Raw genomic sequence first — 14,400 nt, 5'->3', positions numbered from 1 at the left:
TGAACTGACTTAGCCTTACAGGAAATGCCATTTAGAAGGACAAGAATTATAGTCAGAGAACAGATCCTGTGATCAAAATAGCAGAACTATTATTTATATACCTTAGCAACTGTAAAATTCATGTTTTCACATAATTTTTAAAGCAGCATTAAGCAAAATTATTATTTTCTAAATCATGAGAGGAGAAAGACAACCAAAAGAAAGAAACTTTGTATTTAATATTTAACATTATTAAGCATAAAAAGATCTTAGAGACCCAGCACTGGAAATACACTAAAAACTGAAACAAAAACACTATCCAACCAAGTTGGCATTTATCAATGATCCCCTTTATTTAAGAATACTCTAATAGTACATGTCCCTTAGAAATTTACAAAGTAAGCAAAATAATTAAAACATCTACCTTATATTTAAAACCCAAGTAATTTAAAACACTGAGTAGATTGAATAGTTTAAAATCTATGAGTTTATCATAATATTGGAGGTGGTGTGGGACAACAGAAACGACACTCATGTGCTACTTCTGCAGGGGGTAACTCCACTCCAATACATATTGCCAATAACAATACAATGTCAACATGTAATAACACAACTCCTTACTCTGAAAATTGGTCATTAACATTAAACATTTACCCAGCCTTTTCAGGAAAGACTGTAATTCATTCCTAGTTGATAAGAAAAAGTCCTTTACAAAAGAATGCCAGCTAACACATACAGAAGGAAGGACAGTAGTAGAAGAACGTGTACAATCTCCAATGTAATGACCGATTCAGGTAAGGGCAATCAGTTCACTAAAACCATTATGTGAAAGATTGCTGAACAATAAAGATAGTCACACTGTGTCTAAGCATCACTTCATTGACTACTTGCTAATTGTAAAGACAAAAATTTACCTTTATAGTGGAGAGAGCTAGTGGTAACCACCTTAACCAAGTCATTAAACCTGGCATCGCCAATAGTAAGACACTTGACATCATATGCCTCTGAACAGAATTCTTCATAAAGTATTTGTTATTATCCATGAAATATTCTCATAATAATGTTTAAAATGAATTTAATCAAGCCCCTAGACCTAATTTACAGTTTAGAAGAAGTACCAAGGATGCACAAGCTTCGAATAGTCCTAGATTGAAAACAAGAGCTAAAAGGACATTTTGGAGACAACGGGGAAACTTGACTATGGAATGGATATTAGATGATATAAGAGAATTACTGTTAATTTGCTTAGCTGTGATAATGGTATTGTAATTATATATATATACGCATATACATAATTTTATATATATATATAAATTTATATAATTTGAGAGGCTCCTATTTCTAAAAGGAAGATGTTGAAGTATTCAGGGATGAATTATCAATGTTGGAGACTTATGTTCAAATGGCTCAGCAAGAAATATAGATAAGAGACTTTATAAACTTGCAGCTAAACAAAACAAAACTTTCAGCTATAAGATAAATAAGGTCCAAAGATCTAACGTAAAACATGGTGACTATAGTTGATAACACTATTGAATAAGTGACATTTTCTAAGAGAGTAGACTTAATGTTCTCATAAAAAAGATTTAGGGCTTCCCTGGTGGTGCAGTGGTTGAGAGTCCGCCTGCCGATGCAGGCGACACGGGTTTGTGCCCCGGTCCGGGAAGATCCCACATGCCGTGGAGCAGCTAGGCCGGTGAGCCATGGCCGCTGAGCCTGCGCGTCCGGAGCCTGTGCTCCACAACGGGAGAGGCCACAAGAGTGAGAGGCCTGCGTACCGCAAAAAAACAAAACAAAACAAAACAAAAAAAAGATTTAAAAAACTATAATCCAATAATGATTATAGTAATGATTACACAACTGTATATTATTTGTCAAAGTTATCAAACTGTACCCTTAAAACTGGTGAATTTTATTTTATGTAAACCATACCACCATAACAGCTGATTAAAAAATTAAATAAAATATAAAGTACTTAAACTCCTCCCAAAAAAAAGAAAAATAGATAAAGCAAATATGACAAAATGTTAACGGTTAAATCTGGGTGGTATACAAGTGTTCACTGTAGTATTTTTTTCAACTTTTCTATAAATTTGAATAATCTTATAAGCTGAGAAAAATAAGTAAAAATTACTTTAATATAAGATATAATTAGATAACAGTCATGTTTTTAGAAGTAACAAATAGATTTCTTGACTGAGATGGTGTTTGACATAGTTAAATAACGAGACCAGTGGCATTTACTATTAAGGGTGAAGTTTTCAGGTGAATGGAAGGGCTCAAAGGAAACCTGAGATAAAAGTAGGAAATGCTCCAACAACACATTAAAAGGATCATACACTATGATTAAGTGGGATTTATCTGAGGGATGCAAGGATTCTTCAATATACACAAATCAATCAATGTGATACACCACATTAACAAATTGAAGAATACCATACGATCATCTCAGTAGATGTGGAAAAAGATTTTGACAAAATTCAGCACCCATTTATGATTAAAAAAAGCTCTCCAGAAAGTGGGCATAGAGGGAACCTACCTCAACATAATAAGGGCCATATATGACAAACCCACAGCAAACATCACCCTCAACAGTGAAAAACTGAAAGCATTTCCTCTAAGATCACGAACAAGACAAGGATGTCCACGCTCGCCACTTTTATCCAACACAGTTTTGGAAGTTCTAACCATGGCAATAAAAGAAGAAAAGAAATAAAAGGAATCCAAGTTGGAAAAGAAGAGTTAAAACTGTCACAGTTTGCAGACGACATGATACTCTACATAGAAAATCCTAAAGATGCTACCAGAAAACTACTAGAGCTCATCAATGAATGTGGTAAAGTTGCAGGATATAAAATTAACACACAGAAATCTCTTGCATTCCTATACACTAACAACAAAAGATCAGAAAGAGAAATAAGGAAACAATCCCAATGACCACTGCATCAAAAAGAATAAAATACCAGAATAAACCTACCTAAGGAGGCAAAAGACGTGTACTCAGAAAACTATAAGATACTGATGAAAGAAATCAAAGATGACACACAAACAGATGGATGATATACCATGTTCTTGGATTGGAAGAATCAACATTATCAAAATGACTATACTACCCAAAGCAATCTACAGATTCAGTGTAATCCCTACCAAATTACCAATGGCATTTTTCACAGAATTAGAACAAAAAAATTGTACAATTTGTATGGAAACACAAAAGGCCTGACTAGCCAAAGAAATCTTGAGAAATAAAAATGGAGCTGGAGGAATCAGGTTCCCTGACTTCAGACTATACTACAAAGCTACAGTCATCAAAAGAGCACGGTACTGGCCCCAAACCAGAAATATACAGCAATGGAACAGGATAGAAAGTCCAGAGATAAACCCACACACCTATGGTCAACTAATCCATGACAAAACAGGCAAGGATATACAATGGTGAAAGGAAAGTCTCTTCAATAAGTGGTGCTGGGAAAACTGGACAGCTACATGTAAAAGAATGAAATTAGAACACTCCCTAAACCATATACAAAACCAAACTCAAAACGGATTAAAGACCTAAATGTAAGGCTAGATACTATAAAACTCTTAGAGGAAAACATAGACAGAACACTCTCTGACATGAATCAAAGCAAGATCTTTTTTGAACAACCTCCTAGAGTAATGAAAATAAAAATAAACGAATGGGACCTAATGAAACTTAAAAGCTTTTGCATAGCAAAGGAAACCGTAAACAAAAAGACAACCTACAGAATGGGAGAAAATATTTGCAAACAACGTGACTGACCAAGTATTAAACTCCAAAATATACAAATAGCTCATGCGGCTCAATAACAACAACAACAAAAAATCCAATCAAAAAATGGGCAGAAGATCTAAATAGACATTTCTCCAAAGACAAAGATGGCCAAAAAAGATGAAAAGATGCTCAACATCACTATTAGAGAAATGTACATCAAAACTACAATGAGGTATCATCTCACAATGGTCAGAATGGCCAACATCAAAAACATTTACTAACAGTAAATGCTGGAGAGGGTGTGGAGAAAAGGGAACCCTTCTACACTGTTGGTGGGAATATAAATTGGTACAACCACTATGCAGAATGGTATGGAGGTTCCCTAAAAAAACTAAAAACAGAGCTACCATATGATCCAGCAATCCCAATCCTGGGCATATACCCAGAGAAAACCATAATTCAAAAAGATACAAGCACCTCAATGTTCACTGCAGCACTATTTACAATAACCAGGACACAGAAGCAACATAAATGTCTATTGACATTTGAATGGATAAAGAAGATGTGGTACATATATACAATGGAATATTACTCAGCCATAAAAAAGAATGAAATAATGCTATTTGCAGCAACATGGATGGACCCAGAGGTTATCATACTAAGTGAAGTAAGTCAGACAGAGAAACACAAATATCATGATACTGCTTATATGTGGAATCTTAAAAAATGGTACAAATGAACTTATTTACAAAACAGAAATAGAGTCACAGAGGTAGAAAACAATCTTATGGTTACCAGGGACGAAAGAGGGGGAGGAATAAATTGAGAGATTGGGATTGACATATACACACTACTATATATAAAACAGATAACTAATAAAGACGTACTGTATAGCACAGGTGACTCTACTCAATACTCTGTAATGACCTATATGGGAAAAGAATCTAAAAAGAGTGGATATATGTGTATGTATAACTGACTCACTTTGCTGTACAGCAGAAACTAACACAACATTGTGAATCAACTATACTCCAATAAAAATTAAAAAAAAAAAAAAAAAAAGAAGTAGGAAATGCAAAGGGAAAAGTTTCTAAAGAGAAAGGGCAGGAATCAGTGCTGGAACCGGCACTGGAGAAAATTAAGACGGAAATATCGCAGTTACAGAATGTAACACTTTGTCATCAGTTTAATCTTTGAGATAAGCAACTAAATTATATTATTCTTCCCAACCTTAACCTTACCTCATGGTTTAATATTAAAATTCTTTTTGGTAGTTTAGACAAAAGTCATATTTGATGGAAGAGATATTTATGTCATCAGTCCTCAGGGTCAAATACAGCCCACGCTGTCCCGCCAAGTCTAAGGTCGAGTCTATACAAATTACTAGACAAACCATTTTCCTGTGAATCTGTAAAGCTCAATAGTGGAGCCACCACTGGGATTTCTAGGTACGCTGATTTCAGTCATCTTAATAATGGAGTCGATTGACTACAGAATCCCATCGGTTGCCAGGCCATCACCTTTATTACCACAAGGAAAAATGAGTCAATTGAAAAAGGTCAATTTAGTCAGACCATGTAGATCCTGTTAACTACTTTTCTGGAATTAGACTCTTGTCATCAAATAAGAAAATACAGATGCACTGACTACAATAACAGAGGAGTTCTATTATAATTGTCCTCTTAAATTTGAATGGTAAAGATTCAATACATGCCTAAGTCATTGCCTACAGGTAACTTGGCTTTGGACTCAGAACTTCATTTCAGAGTTACTTTTTACTTTCAAAACTGATACAAAGTGGATATGGAGATAGGGAAAAGTCTAATTTTGCCTTCCAAATCTTGTCTTGCAGTATGTCTATGAAGAAACAGATAAACAATCCATGAATTTTTATCTATTTTTTTCTACCCATTAGGAAAGAGTAAGCCATATAATTCTACTTACTAGCTAAACAAGTTCTATCTGATCTCTGAGTATGTTTTGTCACTTGTAAAACAGAAATAAGATACCTGTAAATCAGGGCTGACCTACATGCTCTGCCTCCCTTAAAGGGCTGAGATAGGTAAAATGAATACTTTGAAGACTGTTTTCAGATCAAACTTTTAAAATCTCATTTGCTTAGATTACATTTTAATTTGGTTTATAGCTATCCATATTCCACTGTGCATCATGTAAGAAAAAAATTGGTAGGATTCCATTTTTACTACCTAGTGAAAATAAGGTTAGACAAAATCATCTATGTAGAACTCCAGCCAAAAATACTTAACATGAATCTAGCGAAACAATTAGTCAAAAACAGATTTGGGGACTTGCCTGGACTTTTAAAAAATGTTAGTGTCATAAAAACCAAAAAAAAAAAAGGCAAGAGACGGGCACAATTTAGGTAAAAGGGAAACAAAAGACATAGTGATCAGATGCAATCTGGGACCCTTGATGGGGTCTTGGATAAAACAAAAAATAAAAATAAGAAAGAATATTTTGGGAATAACTGGGGCAATTTGCTCTGTATCTTAGATAATATTATTTTATCAACAATAAATTTATTGAGTGTGATAATAATATTATGGTTATGAAAGAAATGTCCTTGTTTTCAGGAGAAATATGCTGACATATTCTAGGAAAGAAATGTTATGCTGTATGCTGCTTACTTTCAAGTGGTTCGGAAAAAATTTTTTTTTAACTATCTAGAGAGAAAGCAAATGTGGCAAAATGTTAATAGCTGAAGAATCTAGGTGATGGGTATCAGGCTTTACTTTTCTCTTCTTTCAACTTTTCTGTACATTTGAAATTTTCAAAAGACTATGGGGGGGAATGAACACTGCATAAACAAAACAAAACAATGAAAAAATTGTATCAATTTTCCAATAATAAAATTATACTTTCATTAACCTAATTTTCTAAATGAAAATAAATTCACTATGTTATAATACTGAGGTATATTATTTAAGAGCAACATTAATCTTTCTTATACACAAAACAGACAAATTAAGTGGACTTAATTACATAGTAAAAAGGTCTCACTGAAGGATTTCCTTTGAGCAAAAGGTAGTGTCATTTCTAAAAGCAGGATAGAAACAGATCAAATGTTACTATTGCAAAGATCACAGAAATTAACTAAATCCTTATACACTAGCAGACCAGTATCTACATGTTTTTTCAGGACATATAACTTTACATTTTTCCTCAAAAGATAACTTAAAGGCAAGTAGAACATGTATCTTACAGTTAACAGATGTGATGGCTCATATTTTATCATATACTTCACTTTAACCACTCTGCAGGTAAGCAAAGTAAAAAAACTAAGACAATTAATTGCAGTCCATAGGCAGAAAACATGACATTCTACTCTAGAAATGCCATTTTAACTCTAGACTAGGAATGCTATAAAAAGAGGGGAAAAAACCCTCTAATAAACACTAGACTTGGATGATAGATGAAAACAAATTAAGATTGTGAGATAAAGAAAATAAGCCTGCCTTAGACTGAAAACTTTTCCTACAGATTTTTGAGTGAAAACTTTCTAACTAAAATTTTATAATTTCCTTTGTATCAAACCAGTATATTTATGTGTATGTGGTATTCTCAACAGAATGTGAGGCTTTCTTGTCCTGGCAGAAGGTTGAACAACTGCCCATTAGCCCCATAAGAAATCAGAAAGTATACTCAGGAATTTCTTTTTAATGGGTTCATTTAAGTATTAACTAGAAAGAGCATCATCGTTAACATGAGCTAACAATTTATGTTTTTATAATCTCTTAATTAAATAAATTCCTAAAAAATTTAAATACCCTGTTAATGTGGAGTTACATTCTCTGCTTTAAAATCTATTTGCTAGTATAGATTCCAATTACTATGTTTTCGTAGGAAATATATAGTATTTCCTTTACCAGATAAGCTCTATAAATGGAAAGAAAAATAAGAATATCTTTACGAACTAACCTAGTTTTAGCAGTCCTTCCCTTTTTGTAAATAAGATGACAACAGTGTGAATTGTAATAGAAAAGAACAAACTTCATAAAATGTTATACCTTTATTTTCAAAATAGCATTTTATTTACCTTGTTAATGGACACTACCAAAGCTGGTTCCACTTTACCTTCGATTTCTTCTGGAGTGTAAAAACAATAGAGTTTACCCCCTCTTAAAACACAATACAACCTTCTCCAACTAATCAGACCTTCTACCATTTGCTGAAAAAGAAAAATCAAGAAACGCTCAACTTTATATCATTATTTATCATCTTAACTCTAAATTCAACAAAATACTTGAATTAGCAAAGTTAGTTTTTTGAAATGTTTTAATGTGATAGAGTTACCCATTAATTTACGATACAATAAGTCAATAGCCCAAAGTAAAAAAGTAAGTTTGTATCAGAGAAGAAAGGTGTGGAATTCTCAAAAGCATTAAGCAAAATAGAGGTAATAATTATCACATAACTTTTATATACATAAAATCATAAATCAATGCAGTTTTAGAGAAGTTAGTCTATTAAAAATTAGTGACTGGAATTCCACAGCAATTCACGTACTGACTCAGGAAAAGTATAAAAATAACTGAATATTCAAAATAATTGAATATTCAAAATATTCCCTTACTGTTCTAAGAACACTGGAAAATGTTGACTTCCCTGTAAGAATGCAAATTTTCTTTCCTCTTAATGGAATCTTTTTTAAAAAGCTATTGATTCATTGAGGCCCATAATTAATTATTTACTGAATACAAATAACTATGGTTATAAATAAATTAGGAGTAGGTGGCACAGAGGCAGCTTTGGAAGCCCAGAGGCCTAAACTGTGCCAAGAGCTGTCTGCCAGAAAGGCCTTCATGTGAAAGGTGTTGAGCAGTCCTCATCAGTTTCCACAAGGAGTCCTCTGGTACTGATTATCCTGTTACTGCTATTAATGAAGCAGAGGAACCTGGAAGAGGTAGCCCCTTAGCCATCAAAACTGCATCAGACCCCTCCCCTTCCCTACCTTCTCACTCCCAGCTGCACCCTCCCCCCACATTTGATGTCTAACAAGGAGAAAACTGTCATTTAAGAGAAGACTTTATTAAAAAAAAAATACTTCACAATATCAGAATGCCAAACAACTGCCAGGATATTAAGATCAAAATTAGAGCTATAATTGTTGCAGGATATTTAAAGTTCTCTAACCTGCTGATTAAGAAATCCTGCAAACGCATCCTCAGCCATACAAGCTGGTTGGGCGACTAATCGGCAGCACATGTTACCATATAAGGGAAGCCAAAACGAGGACTCTTCTATTTAAATGAGAAAAAAATCAAGTTATAAATATATGTTTATTTCAGGTCATTATTATACATTTTGATTATTTTTACAATTTTTTTTTTGCTTTATATAAGAACATATGTAAAGGTTCATCCTGCTCAAATGACTGTATTCAATGACAAAATCAAATAAAAGAAAGCAGTCAGGACAGGATGGTATTAAACTGATAGTTTACAGCATGCTATCACCTGGAGTAGACATGGAACGTTTAGTCTCTTGATCTCTTGTTTGATCTTAAAGTAATTAATCAATGGAGGTAGTTCAGGGCACATAAGTAAACTCATGTATTTTAAAAAACATCCTAATAAAGTGATTTTTGTTTGTCAAATTCTACTTTTTGCTCTGATTTTCATTATAATAATTAGCAAAGTGATGCTCTGAATAAAACACTTCAGGGCACAACTTTATGATAAGAATTTAATAATAACCCTTTTGACCTTTCCCCTTGTCCCTTCCCTTACTGAACAACTCAGGTGTAAGCCATTATGTGGAGTCCACCACAATGGGTATCTGTGCCAGGAGTTGGGCAGGGGGCGGGCGGGAAGCAGTAGTGTGCCAGAGCTGGGTGCTGGGGCCAGTCAGGGTAAGGAAGGTGAGTGGGAGAGCTGCCTGGCATGAGGAATCAGAGCCTGAAGGGGCTGAGGAGGACGGATCACATGGGGAATATAGAACCCAAAAGGGGTCTCTGCTCAGTGGCCGGCCTGGCGTGGGGAGGAGGGGCCCAGGTAGAGTAAGGAGGGTATCTGTGTGCGGTGCTGCCCAAGTGAGGTGTCCGAATCCAGGGAAATTAAGAAGAGTGCGGGGGGCGGTCCAGCCACGGGAGTCAGTTTGAGAGTAACGAGGGGACCATTCACACATTTGGTGACCCAGACCAGTGTGTCAGAGCCTGGGGAGATGGAAATGCAAGCAGAGAGACAGCCGGGTATGGGGTGTCAGAGCACAGCAGGCTGAGGACGGTGTTCACATGGGCTGAGGAGGGCAGCCCTGGGGGCGCTGTGTGAGCCTGAGCAAGGTAAGGAGTATCCCTGTGGGGCCAGGGGCAGCCCAGAAGGGGAGTCAGAGCCCCGGCAGGAGAGAGAAGCAGTTATGTGAGAAAGATGGAAAATGGTTGCTTTTAAGGAGACTGACCAAAGAATAAAAAGCATTAAAGATAATAGAAGACAGGTTTCTCACTGTCAGAGGAAGGAATTACAAATGTGCAGAATGAACTCTTTGGTATTGGATTAGAACCAGACATACTCGTGTGAACTCATGGTTTTCAACATACAGAGATTAAGAAATGCATGACATACAGAGTGAAGTGAGTCAGAAAGAGAAAAACAAATACCGTATGCTAACACACATATATGGAATCTGAAAAAAGAAAGATGGTTCTGAAGAACCTAGGGTCAGGACAGGAATAAAGATGCAGACGTAGAGAATGGACTTGAGGACACGGGGAGGGGGAAGGGTAGGCTGGGACGAAGTGAGAGAGTGGCATGGACTTATATACACTACCAAATGTAAACTAGATAGCTAGTGGGAAGCAGACACATAGCACAGGGAGATCAGCTCGGTGCTTTGTGACCACCTAGAGGGGTGGGATAGGGAGGGTGGGAGGGAGACGCAAGAAGGAGGGGATATGGGGATATATGTGTATGTATAGCTGATTCACTTTGTTTTACAGCAGAAACTAACACACCACTGTAAAGCAATTATACTCCAATAAAGATGTTAAAAAAAAAAAAGAACAAATGCATGACAGGACTTCCCTGGTGGTGCAGTGGTTAAGAATCCGCCTGCCGATGCAGGGGACATGGATTCGAGCCCTGGTCCGGGAAGATCCCACATGCTGTGGAGCAACTAAGCCCGTGCACCACAACTACTGAGCCTGAGCTCTGGAGCCTATAAGCCACAACTACTGAGCCTACATGCCACAGCTACTGAAGCCCGTGCACCTAGAGCCCGTGCTCTGCAACAAGAGAAGCCACCACAATGAAAAACCTGCGCACTGCAATGAAGACCCAACACAGCCAAAAATAAATAAATAAATTTTAAAAAAGAAATGCATGACAAAATATATATACATGTACGTCCACTGAGAGGGCCTAGGAAAAGTGACACCTAATAGTGACAGTCTAATAGCAATGAATATACCTATAGCTCAGATCATGTCTTCTAAATATTATTTCTATTAAAAAGAACCAGTCTTCCTTGGAGAAACGGATGACTCCAGGACTGAGGCAGGGAAAGTACATGATGAGCCTGAAATATCTTGTTATGCCTTACGTAAGGAAGTACTCAATGAATGAGGAGGACATGTAAAAAGACACAGAAGCCATCTTGAATGTGCTCCCATTGGCCAAAATGGAGACAATCTGAATCTTAAACAAGATATTAGCAAATTATAAGGCACTGAATAAAACTGTAAAACATGAGTCCATGTTGATATAAATAAATCAATGAATAAGTTGAAAGTCTAATAAATATACTTAGTTTCAAAGTATCCCCCTCCCACACATAAAATATGTATTAATTACAAAGAGGAAAACAAAAAGAGTAACTTAACAGTAGAGAAGCTTAACAGACACCACCCTAATCAAGTGAACATCATCAGTAATGGGATGAATCAAAAGATGCCACCTGACAGAATGCAATGAGAACGCAGCATCACCTCTGCGATATTTCTGCCGAAGACACATATCCTGAGTCTCAGTCCAAGAAAACATCAGACGAACCCAAACTGAGGGAACTTCTACAAAATAACTATGATGTTTAAAAATGTCAAGGTTATGAAAGCCAAGGAATGACTGGAGAACTGATCTAAATTGAAAGAAACTAAAGAAGCATGATGATTAAATGCAATGCGTGAATCTGCACTGGATCCTTTTGTCATAAGGGACATTATTGGAGTAACATTTGAATGGTGTCTGTATTAGTAGAAATAATAGTAATGTATTAATGCTGACTTGAATAGCTGTAGTGATGTAGCCAGATGTCTTTTAGTAGGAACAGGTATTAACATATTTGGGAGTAATGAAGCATCAGGTAAGCAACTTGTTCTCATATATTTTGGGGGGAAAAAAATCTTGATATTCAACTTTTAACTGTTCTGTAAGTCTGCAATTGTTTAAAAAAGTTCTTTCAAAAAACATTAAGATAGTCCTTTAATGTAGTGTGCAGGCAGGTATACAACCTTTATAACTGTATGGAAGGAAAGCACTGCATAATTTATTCTGTGTATTGGGGTATAAATAAAAATGCAACATACGGTCCTATGTTCACACTGGACCACATAAAAAATATCTGTAAAGTTTTCACTGCACCCATGTTGGTAACTGCCTATTAAATGACTAACCATTGGCTGTTACTATCATTGACCAAAAGGTCTTAGTAAGTCCGGAAAATAAAACATTTTTTTGTAAAAATACAATTATTTAATATATAGAGGCAGTGTAGCCAAGGCTTGACACATCAGTTAAATGAAAAAGACCAGCATAAATGAAGAGCACAAAGTTAACACAAAAACAGTTTTTTAACAATTTACCTGCTCAACATTCTACTAAAGAATAGCATACCACAAATTGTCTGGGACTATTCAACTCTTTGTTAAAGCTGCTGTCTTTTAGAAACAAAGGGTTTGATCTGAGAGAAATAAGTGTATAAATACAATAAAGTCAATGATTTAAAAATGCAGACATAAATACATAAATGAGAATCTCCTTTTGTAAAATAGGCAGGAAATGAAATAAAAATTCTATAAAAGCATGCATCTACGTAATACAATTGAAATCACCCTTGTGATTTATGAGTTTAAAGTTTGAAAGGGAATTTATTTATTTATTTATTTATTTAGTTTTGCGGTACGCAGGCCTCTCACTGTTGTGGCCTCTCCCGTTGTGGAGCACAGGCTCCAGACACACAGGCTCAGCAGCCATGGCTCACGGGCCCAGCCGCTCCACGGGATGTGGGATCCTCCTGGACCGGGGCACAGACCCACGTCCCCCGCATCGGCAGGCAGACTCTCAACCACTGCGCCACGAGGGAAGCCCCAAAAGCGAATTTCTTTACATAGCAAACCCAGATTTATGAATGGCTTGTTTTTAAGTTAGGATCCACCTCCTAAAGAAACAGAATCATAAATGATTAGTTTTTCAGACCAGTCACAATCAATAATGTATCTGGAACCTAAATACCACACGTAACAGTGTGCTTCTCTAGTAAAATAAGTTCAGATTTCATGGCACACCAAGAAAAATAATTCCTTCCTCACTGCAGACCTTGAAAAGATATACTGGATGTAAAATTCTTTGCTCTACAGATCACGTGCCACATACACTGCAATCACCTCTTACTTCCTACATAGGTTTCTCTACAGCTCATGACCACTGTGGAATAAAGCACAGTCACAGCTTTTTCTCCCTACTTCTGACAAGAAATACAGCATCTAGGCTATTCACTTAACTTGCCCGAGTATCAATTTCTCATTCTTAAAATACTACCTATTAAGTACTAGGGTTGCTGTGAAATCACATAAGATAATGTGTGCATGACATTTATCACTGTGTCTGGCATGTAAAAGATGCTTCTCATAATTTCATATCCAGGGCACTCTCACTCCCCAAACCATATCCTTTCCATTTCTCAATGCTGTCTTTCTGCCCTTGTGCAACACATTAATCAAAATACTTAATTCTTCTTTTCTAACCAAAGGTGGTATTAGGACAAGATGAAATGAAACAGGAAGTGAAAGAGCAGTTTGACTTTTCATTACTTAAAGATTTTATCTAATTCATCTGTAGTTTCAGATGGGGAGCAAAATGGAGTTTAAAAACAACAGCAACAACAAAAACAAAACACAGGCAAGAGAAAGAATCGATAACATCTCAGTTCCATGTGAGTCAATCTTTACAATGTGGTTTCATTGTTTTGTAAAAAGTATAAAAATTTCTTGATGACAAATATAAGCCTTAGGATATCATTTTGGCTTTTTCCTTAAACTAGCACAAGTAATAAAGTTGAGTTATAAATTTCAAAAATCTTGTATTTCCTCTTTATTTTATAGTATTTGGTAGACACTGACATAAATTTATTTAGGAAACCCTATTAAACATAGATTTATTAATGAATAAATCCGAGGGTGGCTTTTTTCTGTATAAAATTTTGTTTCTTTTTAATTACAAGCTTTCTTTTTTTTTCAAAATATAATTGATTTACAAGATTTTAATTTACACACATTTCTAGAGATATACCTATCACATCAAAAGGGTTAGGCATATAGGTTAGTGTTCTTGAAATTTTTTTCTGTGGAATCTACAAGTTCCAATGTCAACAGGGGTTGGGTATTATTGCTGTAAGCACAGGTCTTTTCACAGTCTTTAACGCTAGTCTTTATTGTGTTTCTCAAAGAAAGAAGT

General features: G+C 35.7%; 1 protein-coding gene across 4 annotated transcripts in view; it reads right to left on the bottom strand.

Annotated features, from left to right (window-relative positions):
* Window positions 1–14,400, bottom strand: part of RTKN2 (rhotekin 2) — an 88,870-nt gene that overhangs the window by 15,394 nt on the left and 59,076 nt on the right. For all 4 annotated transcript variants that reach the window (XR_011376781.1, XM_060286175.1, XM_030848200.3 and 1 more), the window contains exons 8-9: window positions 8,870–8,976; window positions 7,773–7,904 (exon numbers count right to left, since the gene is read on the bottom strand). Coding sequence is in view for 3 of the 4 variants with exons in the window: in XM_060286175.1 (XP_060142158.1) it covers window positions 7,773–7,904; window positions 8,870–8,976 (239 nt within the window). In the remaining variant the exon portion in view is untranslated. The remainder of the gene's footprint in view (window positions 1–7,772; window positions 7,905–8,869; window positions 8,977–14,400) is intronic.

This window comes from Globicephala melas, chromosome 16, assembly GCF_963455315.2.
Source record: "Globicephala melas chromosome 16, mGloMel1.2, whole genome shotgun sequence".
NCBI lineage: Eukaryota > Metazoa > Chordata > Mammalia > Artiodactyla > Delphinidae > Globicephala > Globicephala melas.
This window is presented reverse-complemented; position numbering and strand designations above follow the sequence as displayed.